Consider the following 24,063-nt stretch of genomic DNA (forward strand, 5'->3'; position numbering starts at 1 on the left):
TCATTTAAATCGGATAACAAATAACATTATTGAAGTTTTTTTTTTTAAGTTTTGTAATATTTTGTGAAAACAGTCATGAATATTCATTAGGTGGGCTGATGTAACATCCCCACTTTCTGTTTTCTTATGTTACATAAAATCATGATTTTTTCATTATTTCATACTTGTGTGAATGATATGTCTCCCTTATAATGAAATAAGTTGCAGCAATAAATATAATGCACAGTTGTCAATCCAGTTTTTCTGGTTCTTGGAGGAAAAAATAAAACCTAATTTGATATAATAAATTACAAAAGAACAAGTGGGGATGTGACATCATCAGCCCACCTAATGAATATTCATGACAACTGTTTTCACAAAATATTGCTAAACTTTAAAATTCAATAACTTTGTTATTTGTTATCCGACTTTGACGAAATTTTTGGCATTTTGCTCAGTGAATTCTACTTTATTTATTAAGCTATAAATACTTACAGCCTGGACCATCCCTTTAAGTGGTCTTCAATCCAAACCAGGTTGGTAAACCACCTCGCGGTGTAGTTTTCAAGATCACTTTGCCTCGTTAAACTGGTATATAAAGCAGAGATGAGGACAGAACCGTTCTTCTGGAAGCAATGTTCACATCAGGAAGATGGAGATTGTATGCATGTTGGGTACGCTACTTGGTACACGCTGTATGTAGAATACCCAAGCTTCGATTTCAAATTTAGTGGCTGCGAAACATGCGACTCCACTGAGAACATTCCCATAGCAACAAGACCATTTTACTTGAAGTGGTTCTATCATACCAGTCCAGGAGATGGTGCAGAGCTACCAAGTCTCACGCATTATATGCATTATGCGTGCGACTCAAGCATTTTGGACTCTTGTTCATCCCCTCAAATCTCTGTCTCACGCAACTATCACAGCCTATCCCCATATACATTGTACACAATGTCTGTGATCTCACTCAGATTCACATAAAATCTCACGCATAGCTGGTCTTTGAACTTGGCATCTCTGGATGGTGATGAAGATGATATAACAAAGCCGCCTTTGAAATTGGTGTAAGGAAAACCAGTTCAACAAAGTGTAATACACTCATCAGAAGAACTGTATATACCTCTTTCTCTATACCTCTATTAATCTTTAACATGGTATAATGAATTTTTTTATGATATTCTCTGATATCAGATTCTCTGCAGGTTATCAGGTATTTAATAAATTATTTGTATTCGTGTTTCCCTTGAAGAACTGCACTCATAATTTGTAATTGTTTGTGTATTCTAACTCTGAGCAATTATGTTTGGAGGCAATTATGTCAATTATATTTTGATCTATTGGGCGATTCCATGCTAGAAAAATCAGCCATTTTCACAACTGACATTTTTCAACCTGCTGTCCAAACAAACGAGGAACTTCAATTTGTTTTTGGTACTGCTTCGCAGTCATTTGAAAAAAATGACAACTATCAAAAATATGTTTTCCGTGAAAATGTTGCCTGGTGTATGGGACTTTTCTGAGTCCAATGCGACACACAATCGCAACATTTTCACCTTTAATTTACCCATGAATTAATCAAACATTGTTTGTTGGTTATCAGTTTTTCACATCACTACCCGCTATCATTTATCATTGATTTTTTTTTATATATATTGCTCAAGCATTCAGTTAAGCTATTATGAGAAATAGTTCTCAAAATGTCCTATACGTTCATGCAGGTGTGTCATCATAAACTGAAGAAGCCATAAGTGCAAATACTGATAATAAAGTTAGTTAGACTTGTATAGTCTTTGTGTACAGTTTGTCTTTACTTCTGGATATTTTATTTTTTTGCGAAGAAATCGGTGAACACGTCCCACAGGTAACTGAAGATCAGCACGGGATGAGCTTTACCTTGGTTCAGTCCTTTCCACTCTTTCCTCTTCCAGACATGATGTTTTACTGATGAGACAGTATGAGTAGGCCTATAAAGAGTGCCCCACAAAAAATTTTGATGACAAACGAGTATAATGTGAAAGTTGATAAATCATGTTGTATATAATTTGATAATTGGAAACTAGCATTTGTTTCGCTGATGTGGTTTACGGTACACCATATTAAAGAAACAGTGGATAGAAGAAGAAAAAGAAAGAAAAGGAAATGGATAGACGAGTAAGTGGAAATTTGAGAGTAATCTTTCTTGAATGTAGTCCTGAAAAGGACTGTAAACCAGAAGAGATTGATGAGTTGAAACAGCTTTTGAGTAGTAGGGTGGATGAAGAGGTACTGGCTTGAGTCGGCGAGGAGAGATGATGAGCAGAAGCAGTAGAGAGACTCGAAGTCTCTCTACTCTCTCATTTGTTTATACAGCTGGCTTATATTTTTTGCTATATGGTCCATTGAACACAGAAATATGACCCTCTTTTCAGCACTCATGTAAAATCTCTCAATCCAAGTTTCGTTATCTTCTATCAAACATTAAAATCATACTGAGCAATAACTGCAAGAAAATGAATTATAAAACACTCATCTTAAAATGTTCCGCATTTTTCATGTTTGCATCATTTACATTTTTTTGTTTTCATTAGTATTTTTATAGGTTGAAAGTATGGCCTAATTAATCTGCCTTCAACTTGATGCCCGTAAAGGCACAGGCATGTTCGCAGTCTGCTCGTTTAGCCATGTGGGGAACAGTTTGACGGTCCTGACTACACATACTACTTAAAGTTCAAGTCCACCTCAGAAAATGTAGATTTGAATCGATAGAGAAAAATTAGACGAGCACAATGCTGAAAATTTCATCAAAATCGGATGTAAAATAAGAAAGTTATGACATTTCAAATTTTCGCTTATTTTTAACAAAATAGTTATATAAACGAGCCAGTTACATCCACATGAGAGAGTCGATGATGTCACTCACTCACTACTATTTATTTTGTTTTTTATTGTTTGAATTATACGATATTTCAATTTTTACGAATTTGACGATAAGGACCTCCTTGCCTGAAGCACAAAATGTTAAAATAATGATTCCACGTGTTCAAAGAGGAATGAAACTTCATTTCACATGACAATTACGAGAAAATGAAAATATTTCATATAATAAAATACAAAAGAAATAGTGAGTGAGGGATGTCATCAGTTCCTTATTTGCATACCGACCGAGATGTGCATATAACTGTTTTATGCGAAATGAAGTGAAACTTTAAACTGCCATAACTTTCTTAATTTACGTCCGATTTTGATGAAATTTTCAGTGTTATGCTTGTTGATTTTTTCTCTTTTTATTCAAATTAAGTTTTTGTTGTGGTGGACTAGTACTTTAATACAAAATGTGGATGGAGAGGTTTCCTGATGTGTAATGAACAAGTGCTCATATCTTTGTGATTACCATATGTCACAAAAGATTTCATCTACTATAGTTGTAGTAATTGAATTCTAGTTTACGGGTGTGAAGATATATATATATAATAAAGAACAATTGTACTTTTAATGTGATATCCATCTAGATTGTCAATAACATTTTTTGTAGGACATGGATTTATATAGGTAGTTCCATTTTTATGTTTCTTTTTTATTTATTTTTTTGAACTTTTGAAGGTCAAGTCTACATCAGAAAATGTTGATATGAATATATAGAGAAAAGCCACACTAGGGTAACACTGAAAATTTCATAAAATCGGATGAAAAAATAATGAGAAAGTTATGACATTTCAAAGTTTTGCTTTTTTTCACAAAACAGTGATATGCACAACTCAGTGACATGCAAATAAGACAGATGATGTCCCTCCCTCCCTATTTCTTTCGTTTTTCATTGTTTTAAAATTAGGCCTACAATATTTTCTTCTTTTTTTACAAAAAAAGGGAAATATTGTAGGCCTAATTTTAAAACAATGAAAAACGAATTTTTCAAATTGTCAAGTAAAGGCAGTCCTTATTGTGAAGTCTGCAGACTTCACAATAAGGACTGCCTTGTGTACTTGACAATTAGGAGAAAATTAAAATAAAGTCATATATGTTTATAAGATACAAAAGAAGTAGTGAGTTGATGACGTCATCAGTCTCCTCATTTGCATACAGACCAGGATCAGGAGTGCATATGTTGTGTGAAATTAAGTGAAACTTTAAAATGTAATAACTTTCTTATTTTACAACCGATTTTAATGAAATTTGCAGTGTTGTGTTGGATTTTCATCCTCTTTTTTTTTATTAAATCAACTTTTTGCTTGGGCGGACTAGTCCTTTAATTATTCTGAATTGATCAAATAAATGTAGTACATCAGCAATTTATTGGTCGCATACAAAAAGTGTTATATTATTATTTTTGTTTTTACTATCCGCATCAAAAGATTTTTTAACTGAATTTGAAGGAGGAGCAAGATAAGATGATTGGAAATTAGAGACGGTGAAGAGAAAGAAGGGAATTGGAGCCGGGGACAAAATCAATTTTGATGGAAAGAGGCAAGGGAAAGAGAGAGGGAGAGAACGAGAGACTATCATTTGTCCAGATTGGACCTTGTTGTTTGGAAGTGCCCTTTCCCAAAAGCTAACATAAAGGGCACATGTCTCCCAATCTCTAATCAGCGCCAATCATAGAGATATACTTAATATGGCGCCAATCTATTCATCTTGTTGGGGAGTCAAGATGAGTAGACTGGCGCTGATTAGAGATTGGGAGACATGTGCCCTCTGTGTTAGCTCTTGGGAAAGGGCACTGCCAAACAACAAGGTCCAGGCTGGACTAGACTACGGTATATTCCCGGGGGGGGGCCACTTCCATTCACGAGTGGATACCATGCGCGACCATGGGGTCTCGAAAAGCACCCTAAACACGTAATTTCCATATTCTGAAAATGCACCCCTTAACAAGTATTGGCGTGTGAAACCCTACCCTTAACAAGTATTGGAAACAAAACGATACTCTTGGCAAATATTCCCTGAAATGAACCCCTAAACATGAAAGTACAGGAATGTTTTATTGTTACGGGTCCTTTGGTTGTCGGCTTTACCTTTTTGGTTTAGCACGACCCCACCTTCTACACCTCGCGCAAATACGACTCTAAACACGTAGTGTTGGGGCAAAAAGGACATCCTTTATAAAACATTTTAATTTTGTTTTATCATCCCCGCAAATTCGACCCTAAACACGTAATTTTCCTAGCGAAATAGATACCCTTTTTTCATTATTTTTGTGTTTTTGACACCCTTTTCACGTTACGTACGTAACGTGCCCTATCGTGAAAAGGACATCCTTTTTACGTGTTTTTTTGGTCGCGCATGGTATCCACTCGTCAATGTAAGTGGCCCCCCCGGGGGTATATTGCACTATAGTGTTAATATAGATCAGCAAGAAAGAAGAGAGAGAGAGAGCTAGATTGTATTCGGGGGCGGGGTCAGTGCTTCCACTTTCCAATACGAAATTCCTAGAATTTACTCTGGAAGTTTCTGGAATTTTACGAAATATCCTAGAATTTTACAGATGTTGTCAACTCTAAAAGATGTAGCCTAATACTTCTCTTCTATATACACAAAAAGATGACATATAGGCATATAGGGCCGTTATATGTTTTGTACTGATGAGCCAAACATTTCGAGGGGGCAAAACAGGGGCGGATCTAGCTTTTTATAAAGGGGGGAGGGGTTGGGGTGGTATGCGAGGGAGCGTAGCGACCGAGTCCAAGCTAGCGGAGTGAGCGAGGGGGAGGGTGTGTGAGGGGGGTGTCCCCCTCCAACAGTAGGGAAAAAATTTGAAAATCTGTGTGTGAAAATGGCGTTTTCTTCCATCTAAAACACCACTATTTTTGGTATAGAGGTCGTTGCTAAATTAACCCCCATGAAAATTTGTAAAATTAGGTTGCATTTTCCTGCAATGTAAGGCCAGTTAACAACACAGATACAAAGAATTGGGGACCTTGGAATAAGCACTGTTAGCCTAAAAAGAAATAATAATAATAATAATAAATGAAATAAATACATAGAAATAGAATAAAATAAAATTACAAGTTTTAAAAAAGATAAGATTTAAAAAAACGGTCCCCGGATTTTTTTTCTAGATCCGCTTCTGCAAAAAAAAATCGAAATGTACGGTGTATCAGCTCAGCCAAAAGAATTGCGAGCCGAAGCAAAAATTTTGACATTTTCATATTACAAAGATCCATTTTGAGAAGATTTGACATAATATTCAGAAAATAATATAATTCCTGGAAATGATCTTCCCAGAATTTCCCATTTCCCCAAATGATCTTGCAAATTTATAAATAGCAAATTCTTCCCATAATTTTCTGGATTTCGGTAAGAGTGGAAGCACTGCATTATATAGGCGGGGGTAGTCTTGCCAGTTGTAAATCAAAATTTTGTATAGGGCCTACCGGTACGTCCATTGCCAATTACTGGATGTAATTCAATTCATGCCATAGGTATCCTACAAAAATACTGAAACTTATCGCGGGCAGGACAAGGACAGTAAATTAATTGGGGCATTGGCGGCGGAAGCCATAAAATTAGGGGGTGGTCCACAAGGAAGCAAAAAAAAAAACATATCAATTTGTTTGCGCTCCTTTTTTGCAGTGCGTAGCGTGATAAATTATTTCCCTATGGAGAATAATAGAAAATATGCAGTTTTTGAGGGATTTACTAAGATATCTCCCAAACGCGTCAACAAGGTGATCTATCAAAACAGAATAGAATAGAGCAGATTCTCACCTTGAACATGATATGATTTTCAGTCAATTTTAGTAAAATTAAGTTCTGTCACTTTTGAGGTTTTTGGAACCTTTCTTGATGATTTTGGAAATCCATTTGTACATGAGCCAATGGGCAAGTGCGGGAAACGAAACGTTTGGTGCGACTTCACATTGTTGTAAAAAAATACATAGGTCACAATAGACCCTATCAAAAAAAGACATTTTGCAGAAAATGCTGTAGATTGCGAATACCTAAGAATGATTTTGATTGGATAAAAAAACCTCTGTCACTTTTCACATTTGCAAAAGCTTTTGCAATTTTGGTCACTATAGTTTGGCGGCCGGTTCAGCCGATGGCATTGTGTGTACATAGTACAGTACACAGTAAACACGCATAGCTAGGCAACGCAGCGCGTGAAGAATTTCACTATTCGTACAGCGACGACTTGAGTGTATGTTGGATAGAACCGTACCATTTTTGACCGGGGGTGTGCCAATGAATGCAAGTGATCAAGAAGAGTTACAAAACTGAAGGGAGTGAGAAAACAAGGAAAGTGAGAGGGAAATTTATGAAAACAAGTAATGCGAGGAAAAATTACAAGAAAAGGAGAGAAAGGAGAAGAAGTGAAAACGCGCAGCTGAGTGCGCTCACGATATGTACGTTGAACACCCCTGCACCGCAATGTAGCAGCCCGCCACTATACACGTAGACTGCCTGCACGATGCGAAGACAGCGGCGCGTATTAGTGACTGTGCGTTAAACGTCCCATTTCTATGCCTTATAAAAGGAGCGTTTTTTGTACACAACAAATTGATATGAAATAGGGGGGGGGGGGCCACTTTCCGACTTTTTTAATACACAGAAAACAGGAAAAGTCGGAAATACGGAAATAAGATGGACAATGTTCAAGGAAAAAGACGGAAGAGTGGTAATCCTGGTAATTTGATGATCTAATTTCTAAATGATGGGCAATTTAAAGGCTGATTATTTTCATTTTGACAGTTATAACATTTTTGTGATGACAATGGTTTGTTTTTGCCATGTATTTCTTGATTTCTACTCTATATCTCATGAAAAATGGGCTCATTTGCCTCCCTTCTCGCTATTATTTTGAAAAGCGCATTGTTGGGGGCCCATGCATCCAGATAAAAAGCACCTGCCTGGAGGATCGAGAGCTGGTGCTTCGAGCTGTTGAGGAAATTGCAAGTGTTCTAGCGCTTAGCTTACAGCGCATCGGAATCAAATGGGCATAATAAATTCGATACATTTTTTTCAAGAAGAACCTAAAGTAGCTTGCAGGATATAATGGGAAAGGACGCACATTTGGTTCGATATTTTGTAACGTTTGCAGGAAAGTCAATAGGGATACATCTTCTATGATCTACCATTTGGTGGCACCAAAACCAGCTCCAGAGGCAGAGAGGCAGAGGCATTGCTCGCAGCGCACAGCGGATCTTATCGACAGGGGCGGGGCCGCGGCCCGGACATCTTCAAAGTCGATCGTCGAGTGACCCTGGCCTGCTGCGCCATCCTGATGGTGTAAAGTTGCAGGTGCGGACTTGATCATTGTTGTCTTAATGCTGATGTCTTTTTATGATGTATTAAGTTGACAGAAAGTATTTAAATGTACTACTATTCATATTTTTGTCATGTTTGTGTCGAAATTAGTACAAATAATATGAAATAATGTTTATTAGAAAATTGTGTAAGTGTAAAAATCTCATATACTGCAGCATGCAGTGTATCCTAATTGCCGGACACCTTTATTTCAGTGTTTTAAAAATTACAACTAGAGGAAATACAATCAAGAAAAATTATCACCTGCTATTCCAAATATTCTAAAAATTATGAGTATGATGAAATTATTTTATATTTCCAACCGTTTTCTTTGCACCCCACTTGCCGGATACCCCTCCGTGAAAAACGATTATTTTCGTGCGTGACAAATTACATCATAATTCCGGACGGATAAATATTATTCTTGATTATAATGATGTAAGAAAGAATTGGTGTGATTTAATCACACCAATTCTTTCTTACATCATTATCAAGAATATAATCATCTCGTGAGTAAATTCAAAGTTTTTGTTTGCTTTCTTATATCGATTCTGAGTAGATCTTTGTAATAAATATGTTTGCTATAAACTAATTTCATTTTTTTTATTGCACGCTCGATATGGTTGATTACTGAGGGTCACGATATGAACGAGCATTAATAATGCTCGTTCATATCGTGACCCTCAGTCATCAAGTTCTATTGATGTGCTGTCTATCGTCGACGGCTCTCTATCATGGTAAACCTCGCGCACGGCACGGCTGGGGCACCGGGTACCTTGATAACTAGCCGTTGACGATCTGATCGATTGAGCAGACGAGATTGAAATTCGGCAAATCAGGTCCGTATTTCCATCAGAAAATTGATCAATTGGGATTGATTGTTAATGCAATACTACATTGTATGTATGATATTTTAAGCATTTTCTGTCATTTTAGAGAAAAATCAGAGAAAAGTTAAAAATTTTCGCCTGTTTTTGCAATCTTGTTTTTTTAATTGATCTGTGAAATTGAACTGCGGAAGTCTTACAGTACGAAATTGATTTCGTACGCAGTAATATGCCTGTCCGGAAATATGATTGTGTCCGGTAATACAATATGTGACTACGAAATTGAGAGAGTAAGGTATGACGTTGTTGGAAAAAATCTTGGCCAGATTTCAGATTGAATAAAAGGATGGTGCCATGTCTGCACATCCATTCACTTTACACATGATTCTGGGACTTTGATGAGAAAAGCTGCATTTTGATTTTGAGGCCGTCACATGTCATGCTAACCCAGGGAGCTATGACTAGCCCCGGTGGGGTCACTTAATATGACTTGGGGACCGCATGACCGTTACCAAAATCGCGGGAAAAGGGGTCAATTTCACGGAACGTCCGCGGACAGAACACTCCTCGAAGTAGTGAAAATAGGGGTGCTCACCGTCCTCGATCTGATGGAAATAGGGGTCAGGAAAAAGGGGAGATGCCGCAGAAGGCGCGCGCATCATGCTATGTATCTGTATATGGACAACTCTACATTTATTTTTACAAAGAATTCTACTTTTCTTATTTTTTAAGCAAAATAAAGTTCTTTTGGATTACAGTATTGTATCAGTATGACATGGCTCTTGGTCATCTTTAAAGACTGAGCACTCTGACGCCTGTTTTGCAATTTCCTGAGGAAAGGGTGTAAATGCCCTGTCCTTATATACGGTAAATAGGGGTAAATTTGCGAAATGGGCAAAAGTGTCCTTACAATCTTATAATTAGGGGTGTTTCAAGGTACCATTTTACCGCAATTTTGTCCTTGTTTTGCGTGAAAATAGGGGGGGAAATTTCATAAAATGTCCTTGAAATTGACTGCAATAGGGGGTCACTTGCATTTGTGGTAACGGTCATACGTGTCCCCCTCTGCGGCTGAGTGACCCCACCGGGGGACTAGCCTGGAGGCGTCTGGGGAGTAAAAGTCATCTACTCTGTGTAGGCTTACTCCCCGCTGATGCCTGGGATGCCAAGCTATATTCACGCATGTACGGACGTACAAAACCTGAGACTTTCGCCCCGAGATTTCTTCTTTCCCTCGATCTAGCCCATAAACATGTACATGGGGTTCAACTTCATTTCCAACATTTCTGCGATATTGATTTTGTTTTTAAAGAAGAATTCATTAAAAAACGAGAAAAATGTGAAATGAAAAGATGGGAAGAGCTTCCGGCCGTGTTTACGCATCGCCATCTCGATTTCTTTGTCTTCCCGCTTGGCATCCCAGGCATCAGTGGGGAGTAAGCCAACGTAGAGTAGATGACTTTTACTCCCCAGACGCCTCCAGGCTAGCTCAGACCCTTGCGCATGCACATTGTATGCAATGTTTTGAAATCGGCAGTGAATTATATGTGAGGAACTCCATGTTGGCTTTAAAACACCAATTTTGAGGCTAAATGGAGGATGGATATATGGAGTGAAATTAGCCTGGTGTAAAGTAAGAAATTCAGCTTCTTATTCTTGTTAAGATTGTTTAGATGTATGATTTTTACAAGCAATAAATATGCATGTTCAGGTAGGTGGAGCGTAGTGTAGCGCTAGTGAAGTAGAGAGTTGAGCCTACACGAACATTTTTAGTACACAAATATACATGTAATGCATGCAGCTGAGTGTCTTATGTGGAAATGCAGAGCACGCAAGGTTTCTTCAGATACTGTACATGTACATGTAGGTGACGCACTGTGCACATGCCGCTGGCGGCAAGTGCCCAGTGTGCACCATCTGAAGAAACCGAACTTTCTCTGCTTTTACTTTTACACACAACAGAGCAAGTGCAGCATTTGTTTTATAAAATAGAAACACAGAAACAAATTCTTAAAAAGTTACAGTACAGTTTTGTTGGGGTTCTTCTCCCGGTTCTTCTACCGCACTGGTTTACTTGAGCGTGCAATGTCACAGATTTCATTGCGCACCTTTTGCACTGCCATGCAGTGCACAAAAAAAGTTGGATGTCTATGTGATGCGTACTTATTGGCCAATCGCAATGCTTGAAATAAGACACCTACTTTATAAAGGTATCTAATTACTAAACAAGTGTATTTTTCATGATCTGAAAATGCACCCCTAATAAGTATTGGCATGTGAAATCCTACCCTTAACAAGTATTAGAAACAAATCTACCCAAGGACGAAGTATTCCCTTACTTTGACCTCCTAACAGTACACAATACCAGAGTAGCATGCAAACAAACCAGGTAACATATGTCAGCGTTAATAAGGGCACTGGGTACGTACATGTACCAACCCCATCTCCCACAGGACCCTTAAAAAAAAGTACATCCATGATGATCCTTTATTAAGTAGTATAATCTTTTATACCCTCGCAAATTGGGCCATAAACGTGTTGCTTTCTTAGCGAAATATATAATGTCATGTAGATCTATACCCTTTTTTTTGACACCCTTACTTACAGTACGTTACATACGTAACATGCCCTGTCTTGAAAAAGAGATCCTTTACATGTTTTTTTGGTCGCACATCCACTCGTCAATGGATATTTGGAAGTGACCCATCAATTTTACAATCAGAAGAACCAATGCTCCGCTGCCGCACATAACGTTCAAGGTTAAGCTCCTGTGTGCTGAAATACAATTGACAATGTTTGGCTTTTAAATTCATCTTGCTTTTGTGGATGATCATGATATTTTTTTCCTTTCCAGATGACTAGACAGGTAGCTACATGTATTCATCAATATGCCTTGATCAAAATTTTAATACTTCAAGGACAAGCTTTCAATTCCATGGCAATAAAAAACTGAGTTCATTTGAATCAGATGACAATAAATCATATTTCATTGAAAATACATGTAAATATTGATAGAAAAATATGTTCGAAAATAATGTAAGCTATGATTATGTTTGAGAAATAAAAAAGTGAAATTCTAGCTAACTTTTCGGATTACAAAAAATGCTGTATTTCTCAACCACATATTTTTGTAAACATGTACCGTATGGGTTCATATCTCAATTTTTTTCATCACATAGGATTTTTGCAGTTTAGCAAACCTTTGCAGTTGGGCATTACACAGATTCAAATGTGGCAATATTCTCGTGCTATTTTCGCATGGCGTTAAATTTGCGGCCGATCGGCAGTTTGCAAAATCCCCACAAAATGACAGCTAATGTACAGCAAATTTTGATATTTTCTAGCCTAATAATAATAATGATATTTTCAGATTCTCATGATGAATACAGGTTTAATATCCTGATGAATCACCATTCTAATTGTAGACTCAAAGTTACTCACAGGTGCATCAGGTCAGCACTAGTCTGCAGCATAGACTAAAATTTGTCACTTTATTTATTAAAAGGGAAGTTCACCCTGACAATAAAAAGTTAATTGTAAAAATTGCAGAAAAAATAATGAAAAATATTGCCAGAGGTTTGAGAAAAATCCAAAGAATTGAAAAGTTATTCGAATTTCAATTACTGTACATGTATTTAGCGCTGTGTTTCTGGTCAAATTTGCGAGGGTATAAAAAGACCAAAATGCTTTATAAGGGATAATGTACTTTTTGCCCCAACACTAACACTACATGTACATGTTTTAGAGCCCGGTTTAGAGTCCTATTTGAGCGAGGTGTGGAAAGTGGGGCGGTACAAGGTAAATCCGACATCTGTGATCACATCCGACTCCGTGAATTTAAGTATCGCTGTACAGGTAATTGTTTAGGGGAATATTTGTCAAGGGTACCGTTTTGTTTCCAATAGGCTAGTACTTGTTAGGGGTAGGGTTTCACTGGCTAATTAAGGGGTGCAATATGGAAAATACTTCAGGGTGCTTTTCGAAGCCCCATTGTCGCGTCTGGTATCCACTCGTCAGTGGAAGTGCCCCCCCCCCTGGGGTGAAGACACAACCATCCTTCGGGAAGTGATCTTTGCACATTTTGATTATGCTACGTCTCCGCACTGTGTGTGCAAGGGTTATGCTGCAGTTTCAAATTTAGCGAGAAACATGTCGCCCCACTGAGAGCGGTCCCATAGCAACAAGACCGCTATGCGTGAAGTGGTATTGAAAACCATTTTCGGATGATGAAATAGGAAAGCTAGTTAAAAGCGATCTTCGTACCTGGTTTTCAGTATACATGTATTTTTTAAGATTGTAATGAGAACAAGGTATCTGTCTCTGAACTAGCCAAGAATCTACATGTACTACTTCAGACTCTGTCTGACTATTATGCTTTTCACATTGCATTTCCTTAACCCCATACTTTCCTTAACCCCGGACTATCCTTAACCCCATACTATCTTTTTTTCGATTCACACTGTCTTTCTTAACCCCATACTATCTGCTCAACCGTGGTTAATGCCTTAACCCCGGACTATCCCTCATCTCATGAATATTGATGATTTGACCATACAGAGCGTGATAAACGCGCAATTCGACTTCCGTGATTGGCTAATGCTTAGCACCACATTTCCTTAGCCCTGTTTCGTTTTCACACTGCATCTCTTAGCACCGCAATTGTGGTGCTAGCACCACAATAAGCCGGCTAACTCTGCTTTTTTGCAGGGCTAGATAGTACCGTACTATTTACCGTGCTAGCCCACTTTGCTAAAACGTAGTGTGAAAAACGAAGTGGGCTAAGCTTAACCCGGGAAATTGGTGGGGCTAAGACCCCCCTCCCTTAGCCCCACCAATTTAGGACAAAAAGTGCAGTGTGAAAAGCATACATGTATACGCAGATTGCAAAAACTAAGGTTCTGTGTTTGCAGACTACATGTACATGTACAATGTAGGTCAGCATAGTGCCATACAGTTACATGTACATGTACATATTTTTCTTTGATCTTGAAGACCTTGAGATTTCCCTAGGTATCTATTAAACTCTGAGGCCTGGGCCCTGGAGCTGGTTATTTAATGACCTGTCAAGATGTTTACGACCATTCTTATTACAAATTAGCCAGTGGAGATTTTCATACAGCCCCAGGGCATTTTTTACAGAGTACAGGTAGTTCTGGTACATGCATATAGATGGAGTTTGCCCAGTCTCAAGATTTTTTAGTATAGCCCTATTCGCAATTAATCTCGAGGTTCAAGAAAACTTACATCTCCACCAGCGCAAGAAGAGCAAATCATGCTCATGCGAGGCATCGATGCAGTTTAGTCCGATGCCATGAATAGATAATCCTGAGTCGAAGTTCTAGTGAATCTATACAGGTCTGCGATTAAGCGGGATAATTCGAAAATAGTTCCAAGGCATAGTATTTTTATCGTATTGAGAAAATTACAAAGAAAGCTGCTCCAAAGCAAAGCATTTTCTTATCGAGAAAAAAGAAGAAAGAAATCCTGTCCAAAGCTTCGCTTATTTTTCGTTACGCCGTTCCGGCCACATTGATCCGCTACAATAAACTGCATTTTTGGTGAAAAGCGGCCAACAGAGCGCTGTCCGACCATCGCCTCTGCTTGAGCGCACCCGAAGCCCGTGCCACGGGCTACTAATATGCACCTACATGTATGCCCTGGGCATAATTTTACAATTTTTAATTATAAAATTAAGGTATTGGTTTGTATAATAAAACAAATTTGGTCTTGATTTGAATTACATATTGTACTTGAAGCCAAATGAGAAAGAGAAAATGATACTGGCAAGAATACATGTGTTTTATGGAGCAATTGTGCCAGCTGGCCAATATCACAACACTTCCTACTGTTTTAGTATGTTTTTGTATGTGTCTAAACTAATGTTTACCATTAGATAAGACTATCTACCTAAATTGTAATAGCATGACTAATTTTTATTCTATTTGTCTTTTGCCTTCCAGAGCCAGATTCAACCTGCCTTGATATTTGCTGTTCTTCGAGGGAGGCCAGGTCTTTTCAGTAATAGGTCAGATGGACTTTGCTTTAGTAGCCTACATGTATATAAGAAGCATGGTATCAGCACAGGGAATTATTCTAAAGGACACAGGGTACTGATGATCGCTGTCACATGTAGGTCACTGATGAAATCCACATCCGCAGCAAAATGACTTACTTTGACTGCATAGACCGACTCCTTGTGAGATTTTTCCACGGCTATGGAAAGCAGATTGCTCGCAAACCTCTGATTGTCTTACTCGGATCTCTAGTCATGGCCATTGGGCTAAGTCTTGGGGTCCTCTTTATACAGTTAGACACAGATTCTATCCGTCTTTTTACACCTGACAAGAGTCAAGCAAGGGATGAAAGTGTTCTTTTGTACGAAAAATACCCAGTCAATTATGATGATTATTTTCCTTCGCGGGGCAAGGGTATATTTGATCAGGGTTCTAATGCTATTGCAATACCGATAAATGGCAATAATGTCATGAAGGATGATGTCATTCGCGAAATACTGCACTTTGATCATGGAGTACAAAGCATCACAGTGCAAAACTCCTCTGGGACAACCTTCAATTATTCATCTTTGTGTGCAATGCGGCAAGGAGCTTGTCTTGCAAACCCTATTCTTCAAGCCTATTCTTACAACGCAAGTCGCGTTGGAGAAATCAATGTCACCTACCCTTTCTACCAACCTACCAAAACTAGTGCAATATTTGTTGGGGCCTCTCTGGGAGATGTAATTATTGATGAAGACTCTGTAATCTTGTCAGCCGGTCTTTTTTCACTTAATTATTACTTGGACACCATCCCAGAAATGCAAAAAGTGAACAAAGAATGGGAAGAAGAATTCATCCATTACGCTACAGACTTTGCTTCAGAAGTCATCTCGGTATCTTTCATCGTTTCTCATTCTCTTGAGAAAGAAATCACCAACCTTACGATTACAATCCTACCCTACCTGATCGTCGCTGTGGTGCTTCTCTCTTGTTTTGCTGTTGCTTCCTGCTTGGTGGCTGACTGGGTGCTCAGTAAGACAACCCTTGCAATGCTTGGATTGTTCTCTGCCTCACTGGCTATTGGATCTTCGACTGGCCTCCTGTGTTACATTGGTGTTCCTTTCAATATTGTGGCTGCTTCGATGCCATTCTTGATCATCGGTGAGTGAAACAAATGTTTAATTTCATTTTTTTTCACACATGGTTGCCATGTATGTGGACTTGCGCATGACTAAAGTGGTTCTTATACAATCTGATTTTATAGTTTGATCCTTGAACCATCAGAAGCACAAAAAAAATAGTGACCACTCACTGGTGCCATCAAGGTACATGTATTACATGGTTCGTTAAAATAATTGTTTTTGTTATTTTTTTTATATCATAACTTGTATTTCTTTTTTTCATTTCATTTATTTATTCCAAATTCTGATTAAAAAAGAATTCACAAATAAAGATACAAAAATTAGAAATACATTTTAATAACAAGAGAATAAATGAGAATATGAGGGAGCGCCATGTAGCATAGGCCAATGGCCTTTCTAAGGCTGGGCTCCCGAGACCATAATATAATCACAGTACGGTAATCATAGAAGAGAAAGAGAGAGAGAATGTACTGTAAACATCTTCATGTACAATGAGTGGATAATAAGGCAATAACAAGGTACTACCTCAGACTTGGTACTTAAGCAACTCAACAGGTTGATGGACAAGGCATCCCCCCCAAAAAAAAAAATGAAGAAGTGTGCTTTGTTTGAGAGTTTGTTAATTTATCGCAAACATGACTTTATGCATGGTCACATAGAACAAAAATCAAAATATTTTTCCGACTTAATTTTTTTTTGGTTAAAACTAAACTTGTATATGTGCACATGCTTATGGAATTTAGAGCTTGTGGATGAAGTCAATGTTCTTTCAAATGTTACTTGGTGATCTGATCATCATGGGGTCACAAGTCCAAATGTCACGAAGGTCATTATTTGAAAAGTTCAAGAGGTTAGGCAAGGCTCCACATTAACTTTTTTTGCTGGTGGCCCGTTTGGGCCACCAAAACCTTCAAATAATTTTTTTTGGTGGCCCATTAGTAAAGTTTGGTGGCCCGAAAAATATAAAGAAAAACATTAATTAAAAATGAATAAAAGAAACTGAAATATTCTGCAGTCACTACCAGGTACATCTTGTATGTACATGTAAATCGTGCTTGCTGTTATTTTACTTTGCTTATTTTGTAGTAATATATTAATTGTTCTATCATTGTAAATATAAAATGATTGAAAGAGAATAAAATAATTGTATTGTTCCCAGGTTGTGTGGACTTTTAATCTCCATATAGACACACACTCATCATAATGGTAAAGTAAATAAATAGCAAACTCAGATAGATTTACAAAACAATGATTTTTCCTTTCTTCCTTTTTGATCGTAAAACCTAGATTATGCAGGCCCCAAATCCAGTTTATTTTCTCTTTTCCAGCATATCATAGCAGGAGAAAATCACGGAAAAAGATGCTGCAGAATTAGAACAATGTGTAAAAGGGGGAAATAAACAAAAATGATTTTTAGAATAGTATATTGAAAAAAGAAAACAAAATTTGTAAAAATTAATAAGTGAAATAAAACAAAAGAAAAAATGAAGAAAGTAAAAAAAAACAAAGAACAGGAAAAAAAAATTGAAAAAACAAAAGAAAATGTAAGAAAAATGAATAAGACAAAATTATCAAAAAATGGGGAAAATTATAATTATTATTCAGTAGAAACAAGTTCTTTAATCAGGCATATTCAATGGGAAGGGATATAAATGGTTTAATCAGTGTAAAAAAATGAAGGAAAAAAATAAGAAAACGGCCAAAGTTATCTGGAAAAAACAGTGAGAAAATTCCTTCCCTATATTTGACAAAATGATGGAAAATTTCACATTTCATATCAATGAAATGCCTTCCAAAAGTATTTACTTCCTTAAGAATGGTTTAAGAAGTCATTTATAAACAAGAAAGAAAGAAGCTGTCTATTTTTTTTTGGCTAGAAGAGACACAGCTTCGAAATAAACCAAATATCAACATTACAAATGCACATGTATGTGTATTAATGCATTTGGAAATCTGTCTTTTTGAGTCAAAAGAGAGGTCATAATTCCTCCTTTTAATGCTTGCAAATAATCAATATGGACTGTAGAAGGGCATTTCATTGGTGTAAAATGTGACTTTAACGTAGATTTTCAAAGTTCTGGGGAAGATTTCTTAGCAGTAACATTTCGTATCGCGGCTCCCTCAGTCTGAATAGTCTGCCAACGCACAGCTAGCTGCAGTGGTTTCATACATGCAAAGCTCAGCCAGACAGCCGGCGCGGCCGGCTGAATAATAGTTACTGTATGCTAGCGGTAGGCCTACATACTGTAATGACTAAGATGCAATCTTTGTGTGTGTGTATTTGTGTGTACATGTAGATTAACAAAAAAGGCGCATGACGAATTGGCTTGCAAGTTGAACTGTAGAAAGTTGATTAATGCATGCAAAATCTGGAGAAAAATTGCGCTACTTTGAAAATTATTGGTTGCCCGATTCGGGCCACCAAAACTTAACATTTTTTCAATAATGGTTGCCCGAGATGAATTTTTGGTGGCCCTGGGCCACCGGGCCACCGCTAATGTCGAGCCTTGGGTTAGGTGTGAGGACTGTAATACTATAACATTCTGATTTTGAAATAGAGGCATATCAAAATTTGGCCATATGCATTCAAGAATCCATAGTTTACTGTTGATGTACAATTTTGTATGAAGTAAATGTTCTGTATGCTCATGTTCATGTAAATTTGTTTGAAGAATTTTTGATACGTTCTGTTTTCTTTGTATTAAAGACCATTGTTTTGTTTTGTTTTCAAGGCATTGGGATCGATGATATGTTCATCATGATTGCTGCATGGCGGAAGACAAATCCCCAAGACACGGTAGAAGAACGCATGGGTCACACTTTTTCTGAAGCTGCCGTGTCCATCACCATAACCAGCATTACTGATGCCCTAGCCTTTGGGATTGGAGCAATCTCGCCTCTTCCAGCTGTCCGAGTCTTTTGTCTCTATACAGGAGTGGCTGTCATCTTTGACTACCTCTTTCAAATCACTTTCTTTGGGGCTTGCATGGTGTACAGTGGGAGGAGAGAAGCAGCTAACCGACACTGCATTACTCTGGCTAAGGTTGTTCCCCGCCACGAGGCTAAAACCAAGTTCTACAAGCTGTTTTGCTCTGGCGGGTCTTCATCAAAGGATCGTGATACTTTGAAGAGTTCTTGTGAAACAGCTCTGATGACATTCTTCAGAGACCACTATGGTCCCGTTCTGATGACTCCAGCAGTGAAGGTCTTTGCTCTTCTCTTGTTCCTGGCATACATGGGTACTGCCATTTTTGGCTTATTCCATGTCAATGAAGGCTTAGAAATGAAAAAGCTATCTGGCGATGGTTCACCTACTCATACTTTCTTTGATTATCAAACCAAATTTTTCACAGAATACGGACCCCCTGTGTCTGTAGCCATACATGACAGATTAAATTACAGTGATCCATCTGTCCAACGATCTTTAGAACAGGTCATTTCTGATTTTGAAAATAGTGAATACATCCACACATCAAACATGACTGAATTTTGGTTGAGAGACTTCTTAAAATTCCTTGATCTGATACACATTCCAAAAGAACGGAGGGTAAATGAATTCATGACACTTCTGGTCGATCAGTTCTTAAAAGTGCCATATTTTTCCAAATATGTAGAAGACATCATTTTCAAAGATGGCTCAAATAGAACAGAAATTGCTGAATCACGCTTTATTATATTAGGAGATAGTTTGGAAACGACCCACCAGCAAATGGAAATGATGACTGATGTCCGAGCTCGGGCTGATAAAGCTGATATGAACTTGACAACTTTTTCTCCTATGTTCATAATCTACGAACAGTTTGTAGTGGTTCGTCCACTGACAATTCAAAACATATTGATAGCTGTAGGATGCATGTTTTGCATCGCTCTTCTCCTCATCCCACATCCATTCTGTGCTGTCATGGTAACAGCTTGCATCGTCTCCATCCAAATAGGTATCATTGGTTACATGTCCTTGTGGGACGTACGCCTAGATGGCATCTCCATGATCAACATCATCCTCTGCATTGGCTTCAGTGTGGACTTTTCGGCACACATCACCTATGCCTTTCTGTCCACCAAGAAATGCTTTGATGGCCACGACCAACACCATCAGAAGCTCTCTATTGCAGAGCGCCAGGCGGTCATGGCACTCTACTCCCTTGGGATGCCTATCGTCCAGGGTGCGCTGTCAACCATCTTGGCCACGATTGTACTAGTGTTTTCCCCAAGCTACATCTTCAGAACATTCTTCAAGATCATGTTCATGGTTATGATTCTTGGTATGGTCCACAGCCTCATCTTCCTGCCTGTTCTTCTCTCAACCTTTGGTCGGTGCTTCAGGATGACCTCGGAACAGTCTGTGCCTCCTGTATACACAACAAGCAAGAAGGTTGATACAGTTGATGGGGGAGGTAAGAGAGAATTGGTGTTCGTGACAGATAATACCATGCTGCATGTTTATCCCATGTTTGGTGGAAAAGTTACTACTGTCTAACATTAGTCTCATCCCTCTATTAAAAGTACAAACTCTATGCACAATATTTAACACTTTATATAGTATCGATTGAGCTACTTGTGGTTTATATACCATACAAAGGCATTATCAGGGCAGCATTCCTTGAAGCATGCTGTCAATGATTTTATAAGCCACTGAATCATTTGATTAATACTGGGAGCAAAAGTGTCTGCAGAATTATACCTCGGTTACATTTGCTCTACGGCGGCTGTACAGCAAGTCCATAACAGTCATTTTATTCAAACCACCTACATGCATGTATGTAGCTGATACCAAAAATGTTAAAATGACTGTTCTTGACTCACTGTACGGCCGCCGTAGAGCAAATGTGACTGAGGTATTACTGACAAGGTGCTTCTTGAAATGTCTCTTGAATAATCCTGTATCTAGAAACTTTCCTGTTCATGCTTTACACTCTTTGATGATCATGTTTAACACCCTTCTTTGTCCTTGAAATTATTTAATATCTCTGTATCCATACAATATTAATAACTCATTGAAAAAAATCCTATTATGCCATATTGCAATATCGACTCTCATTTTGCCTGTATGTTGTGTTGTATGTCTTCTTTGTGTCCAACACAGAGAATGTTTTGAATTGCAAACCATGTGCTACAGTATACATGTAATTGATCGTACCAAGATTTGCTTACTTTACTCTGTATCTGTACTCTTCTTCCTTTCAAAAGAATTTTCTTCACAGACTAGTGGCACATGTATGCTACAGAGTATGCATTGTCCATAAATTTTGCATTGCAACATGTTGGTTGCATTTAATTTTGTGGGATGTGATCTTTTGAACAAAAAAAGGAAATTATATAAATGTATATCTATGCTGCTTGCAAAATTGAAATCCAAAAAGCACAGTACTTTCCATAAAGCAATATTTGGAACTAAATAGTGGCATGGAGGTACTTTGTACATTATAGATCTACATGTATGTACATGCTGCCTTTCACAAATGGATAGTGCAAAAATGAATTGTGCACAAATAGTGTGTGTTGATTCTGTGGAGGTGCCATGGTGTAGTGGTTCAGTCACTTGACTCTAAAAACAAGGGTCAAGGGTTCAAATCCCACCCGGTGTTAATGTCTTTTGGCAAGGCACTTATCCACATCTGTCACTCTGCACCCAGGTGTTAAATGGGTACCTGGTAGGATGTGAACATCAGTGTGATTAGATTTGTGTACCGATAACTGGTTGCCTGGACAGATGCTCTCCAAAGAGTGGTGATAGTGCACTAATTTGTGGAACATTGAATGAATCCTACTTGTATGGCCAGGGTAATAATAATACTATAGGTACATCAAATGTAAAGCGCTGAGGACCAAAGTATGAAGCGCTATACATGAAGATAAATGTAACTACACTGTATTATTACACTGTATTGGTTTTTTTATTACTTTTAGAACATCTGATTGTATGCATGTCACTTTTATATGATTGTGTGGATGTGGCACATGCTGGCCTACATGTACAAGTATGTTGTATTGATTTTAATAGTGTATAGTACGCAGCTATGCAAAAAAAATTCCTTTACATTGATAGTCAAGAGTGTGATACAAGTAAAAAGTCTGAAAAATTTCCAGGAACTTCCGGCATGCCTCAAAGCTCAGCTGTTGCTTGGTCTGCTCATTGCACCGGTGGAACAGAACACAATATGCTCATCAGTCTTTAATACCTGTACATGTAAAACAACTTCTATGAATCTTCTCACAAATACAGTAAGACAGTACCAGGACTTTTTCATTCCGTCCCATGAAAAATCTATTGCTACCACTGAAATAATACAGACATATTGGCCTACATGTAGTTTTTGTTGGCAGAGCTTGATGCTTGATACTTGATCCCGGGGGGGCCACTTCCATTCACAAGTGGATACCATGCGCGACCATGGGGTCTCGAAAAGCACCCAAAACACTTAATTTCCATGTTCTGAAAAAGCACCCTTTAACAAGTATTGGCGTGTGAAACCCTACCCTTAACAAGTATTGGAAACAAAACGATACTCTTGACAAATATTCCCTGAAATGAACCCCTAAACAAGTACAGGAATGTTTTATTGTTACGGGTCCTTCGGTCGTCGGCTTTACCTTATTTGGTTTAGTACGACCCCACCTTCTACACGTCGCTCTAATCGGACTCTAAACACGAAGTGTTGGGGCAAAAAGGACATCCTTTATAAAACATTTTAATTTTGTTTTATCATCCCCGCTAATTCGACCCTAAACACTTAATTTTCCTAGCGAAATAGATACCCTTTTTTCATTATTTTTGTGTTTTTGACACCCTTATCATGTTACGTACGTAACGTGCCCTATCGTGAAAAAGACATCCTTTTTACGTGTTTTTTTGGTCGCGCATGGTATCCACTCGCCAATGTACATGTAAGTGGCCCCCCTGGGTACTTGATACAATTCAAATCTTAGTGATCCAAAATACTCTGAAACTTAATCCTTTACAATTCTTAAATACATGTAGATTTCTGGGATCAGACTTGCCTGTATTAACAGTTTTGAATAAGTTTGCCCCATTTTATTGCTTGAAATACATTGTAGCACAGGCAATGTCGGATGTCCTGTATTTTATAATTACCGTACATGTAGATCTGTGTAAAACATCAAAATATACTGCCCTTGCTTTGCAATGCAGAACTTAAAGGTCAAGTCCACCTCAGAATAAAAATTTGATTTGAATCAATAGAGAAAAATCAAACAAGCATAATGCTTAAAATTTCAGCGAAATTGGATGTATGAAGTTTTTATGACATTCTAAAAGTTTTGCTTAATTTTACAAATAGTAAATGCACAAATAATAGTCACATGCAAATTAGAGAATCAATGATGTCCTTCACTCACTGTTTCTTTTGTTTTGTATTGTTTGAAAATACAATATTTCAATTTTTACATACATGTATTTGACATTGAGTGTCAACAATACTAAACAATAAATGTTTATAGCACAATAGTACATGTTCAGGGAGGAATAATATATTTGTTTTTACAGGACAATGAGGAGAAAATTAGAATGTTTCATATTTCATATAATACAATATACATGAAAAAGAAATAGTGAGTGAGTGATGTCATCAGTTCCCTCATTTGCATATCTGGGATGTGCATATATACAGTGTAAATATTTTGTGAAATTAAGTGAAACTTCAAAGTGTTGTTGTGTTCTGTATATCCGATTTTGAAGAAATTTTCAGTGACTTTAATATGCTTGTTGGATTTTTCCTTTTTTTTAAATATTCAAATCAACTTTTTGTTGGGGTGGAGTCGTCCTTTAAAGGACAAGTCCACCCCAACAAAAACTTGATTTGAATAAAAAGAGAAAAAATCAACAAGCATAACACTGAAAATTTCATCAAAATCGGATGTAAAATAGAAAAGTTATGA

At 37.7% G+C, this 24,063-nt stretch overlaps 1 protein-coding gene across 2 annotated transcripts in view; it reads left to right on the forward strand.

Moving 5' to 3' along the window:
• The first annotated feature begins 7,846 nt into the window (after positions 1 to 7,846).
• LOC121430550 (patched domain-containing protein 3-like) overlaps positions 7,847 to 24,063 on the forward strand; it is a 33,515-nt gene continuing 17,298 nt past the window's right edge. For both annotated transcript variants that reach the window (XM_041627856.1, XM_041627857.1), the window contains exons 1-3: positions 7,847 to 8,196; positions 14,990 to 16,186; positions 18,900 to 20,561. In XM_041627856.1, coding sequence (XP_041483790.1) covers positions 15,193 to 16,186; positions 18,900 to 20,561 — 2,656 coding nt within the window. In that variant the 5' untranslated portion in view covers positions 7,847 to 8,196; positions 14,990 to 15,192. The remainder of the gene's footprint in view (positions 8,197 to 14,989; positions 16,187 to 18,899; positions 20,562 to 24,063) is intronic.

The sequence above is a fragment of the Lytechinus variegatus genome, chromosome 17, assembly GCF_018143015.1.
Source record: "Lytechinus variegatus isolate NC3 chromosome 17, Lvar_3.0, whole genome shotgun sequence".
Taxonomy (NCBI): Eukaryota; Metazoa; Echinodermata; class Echinoidea; order Temnopleuroida; family Toxopneustidae; genus Lytechinus; species Lytechinus variegatus.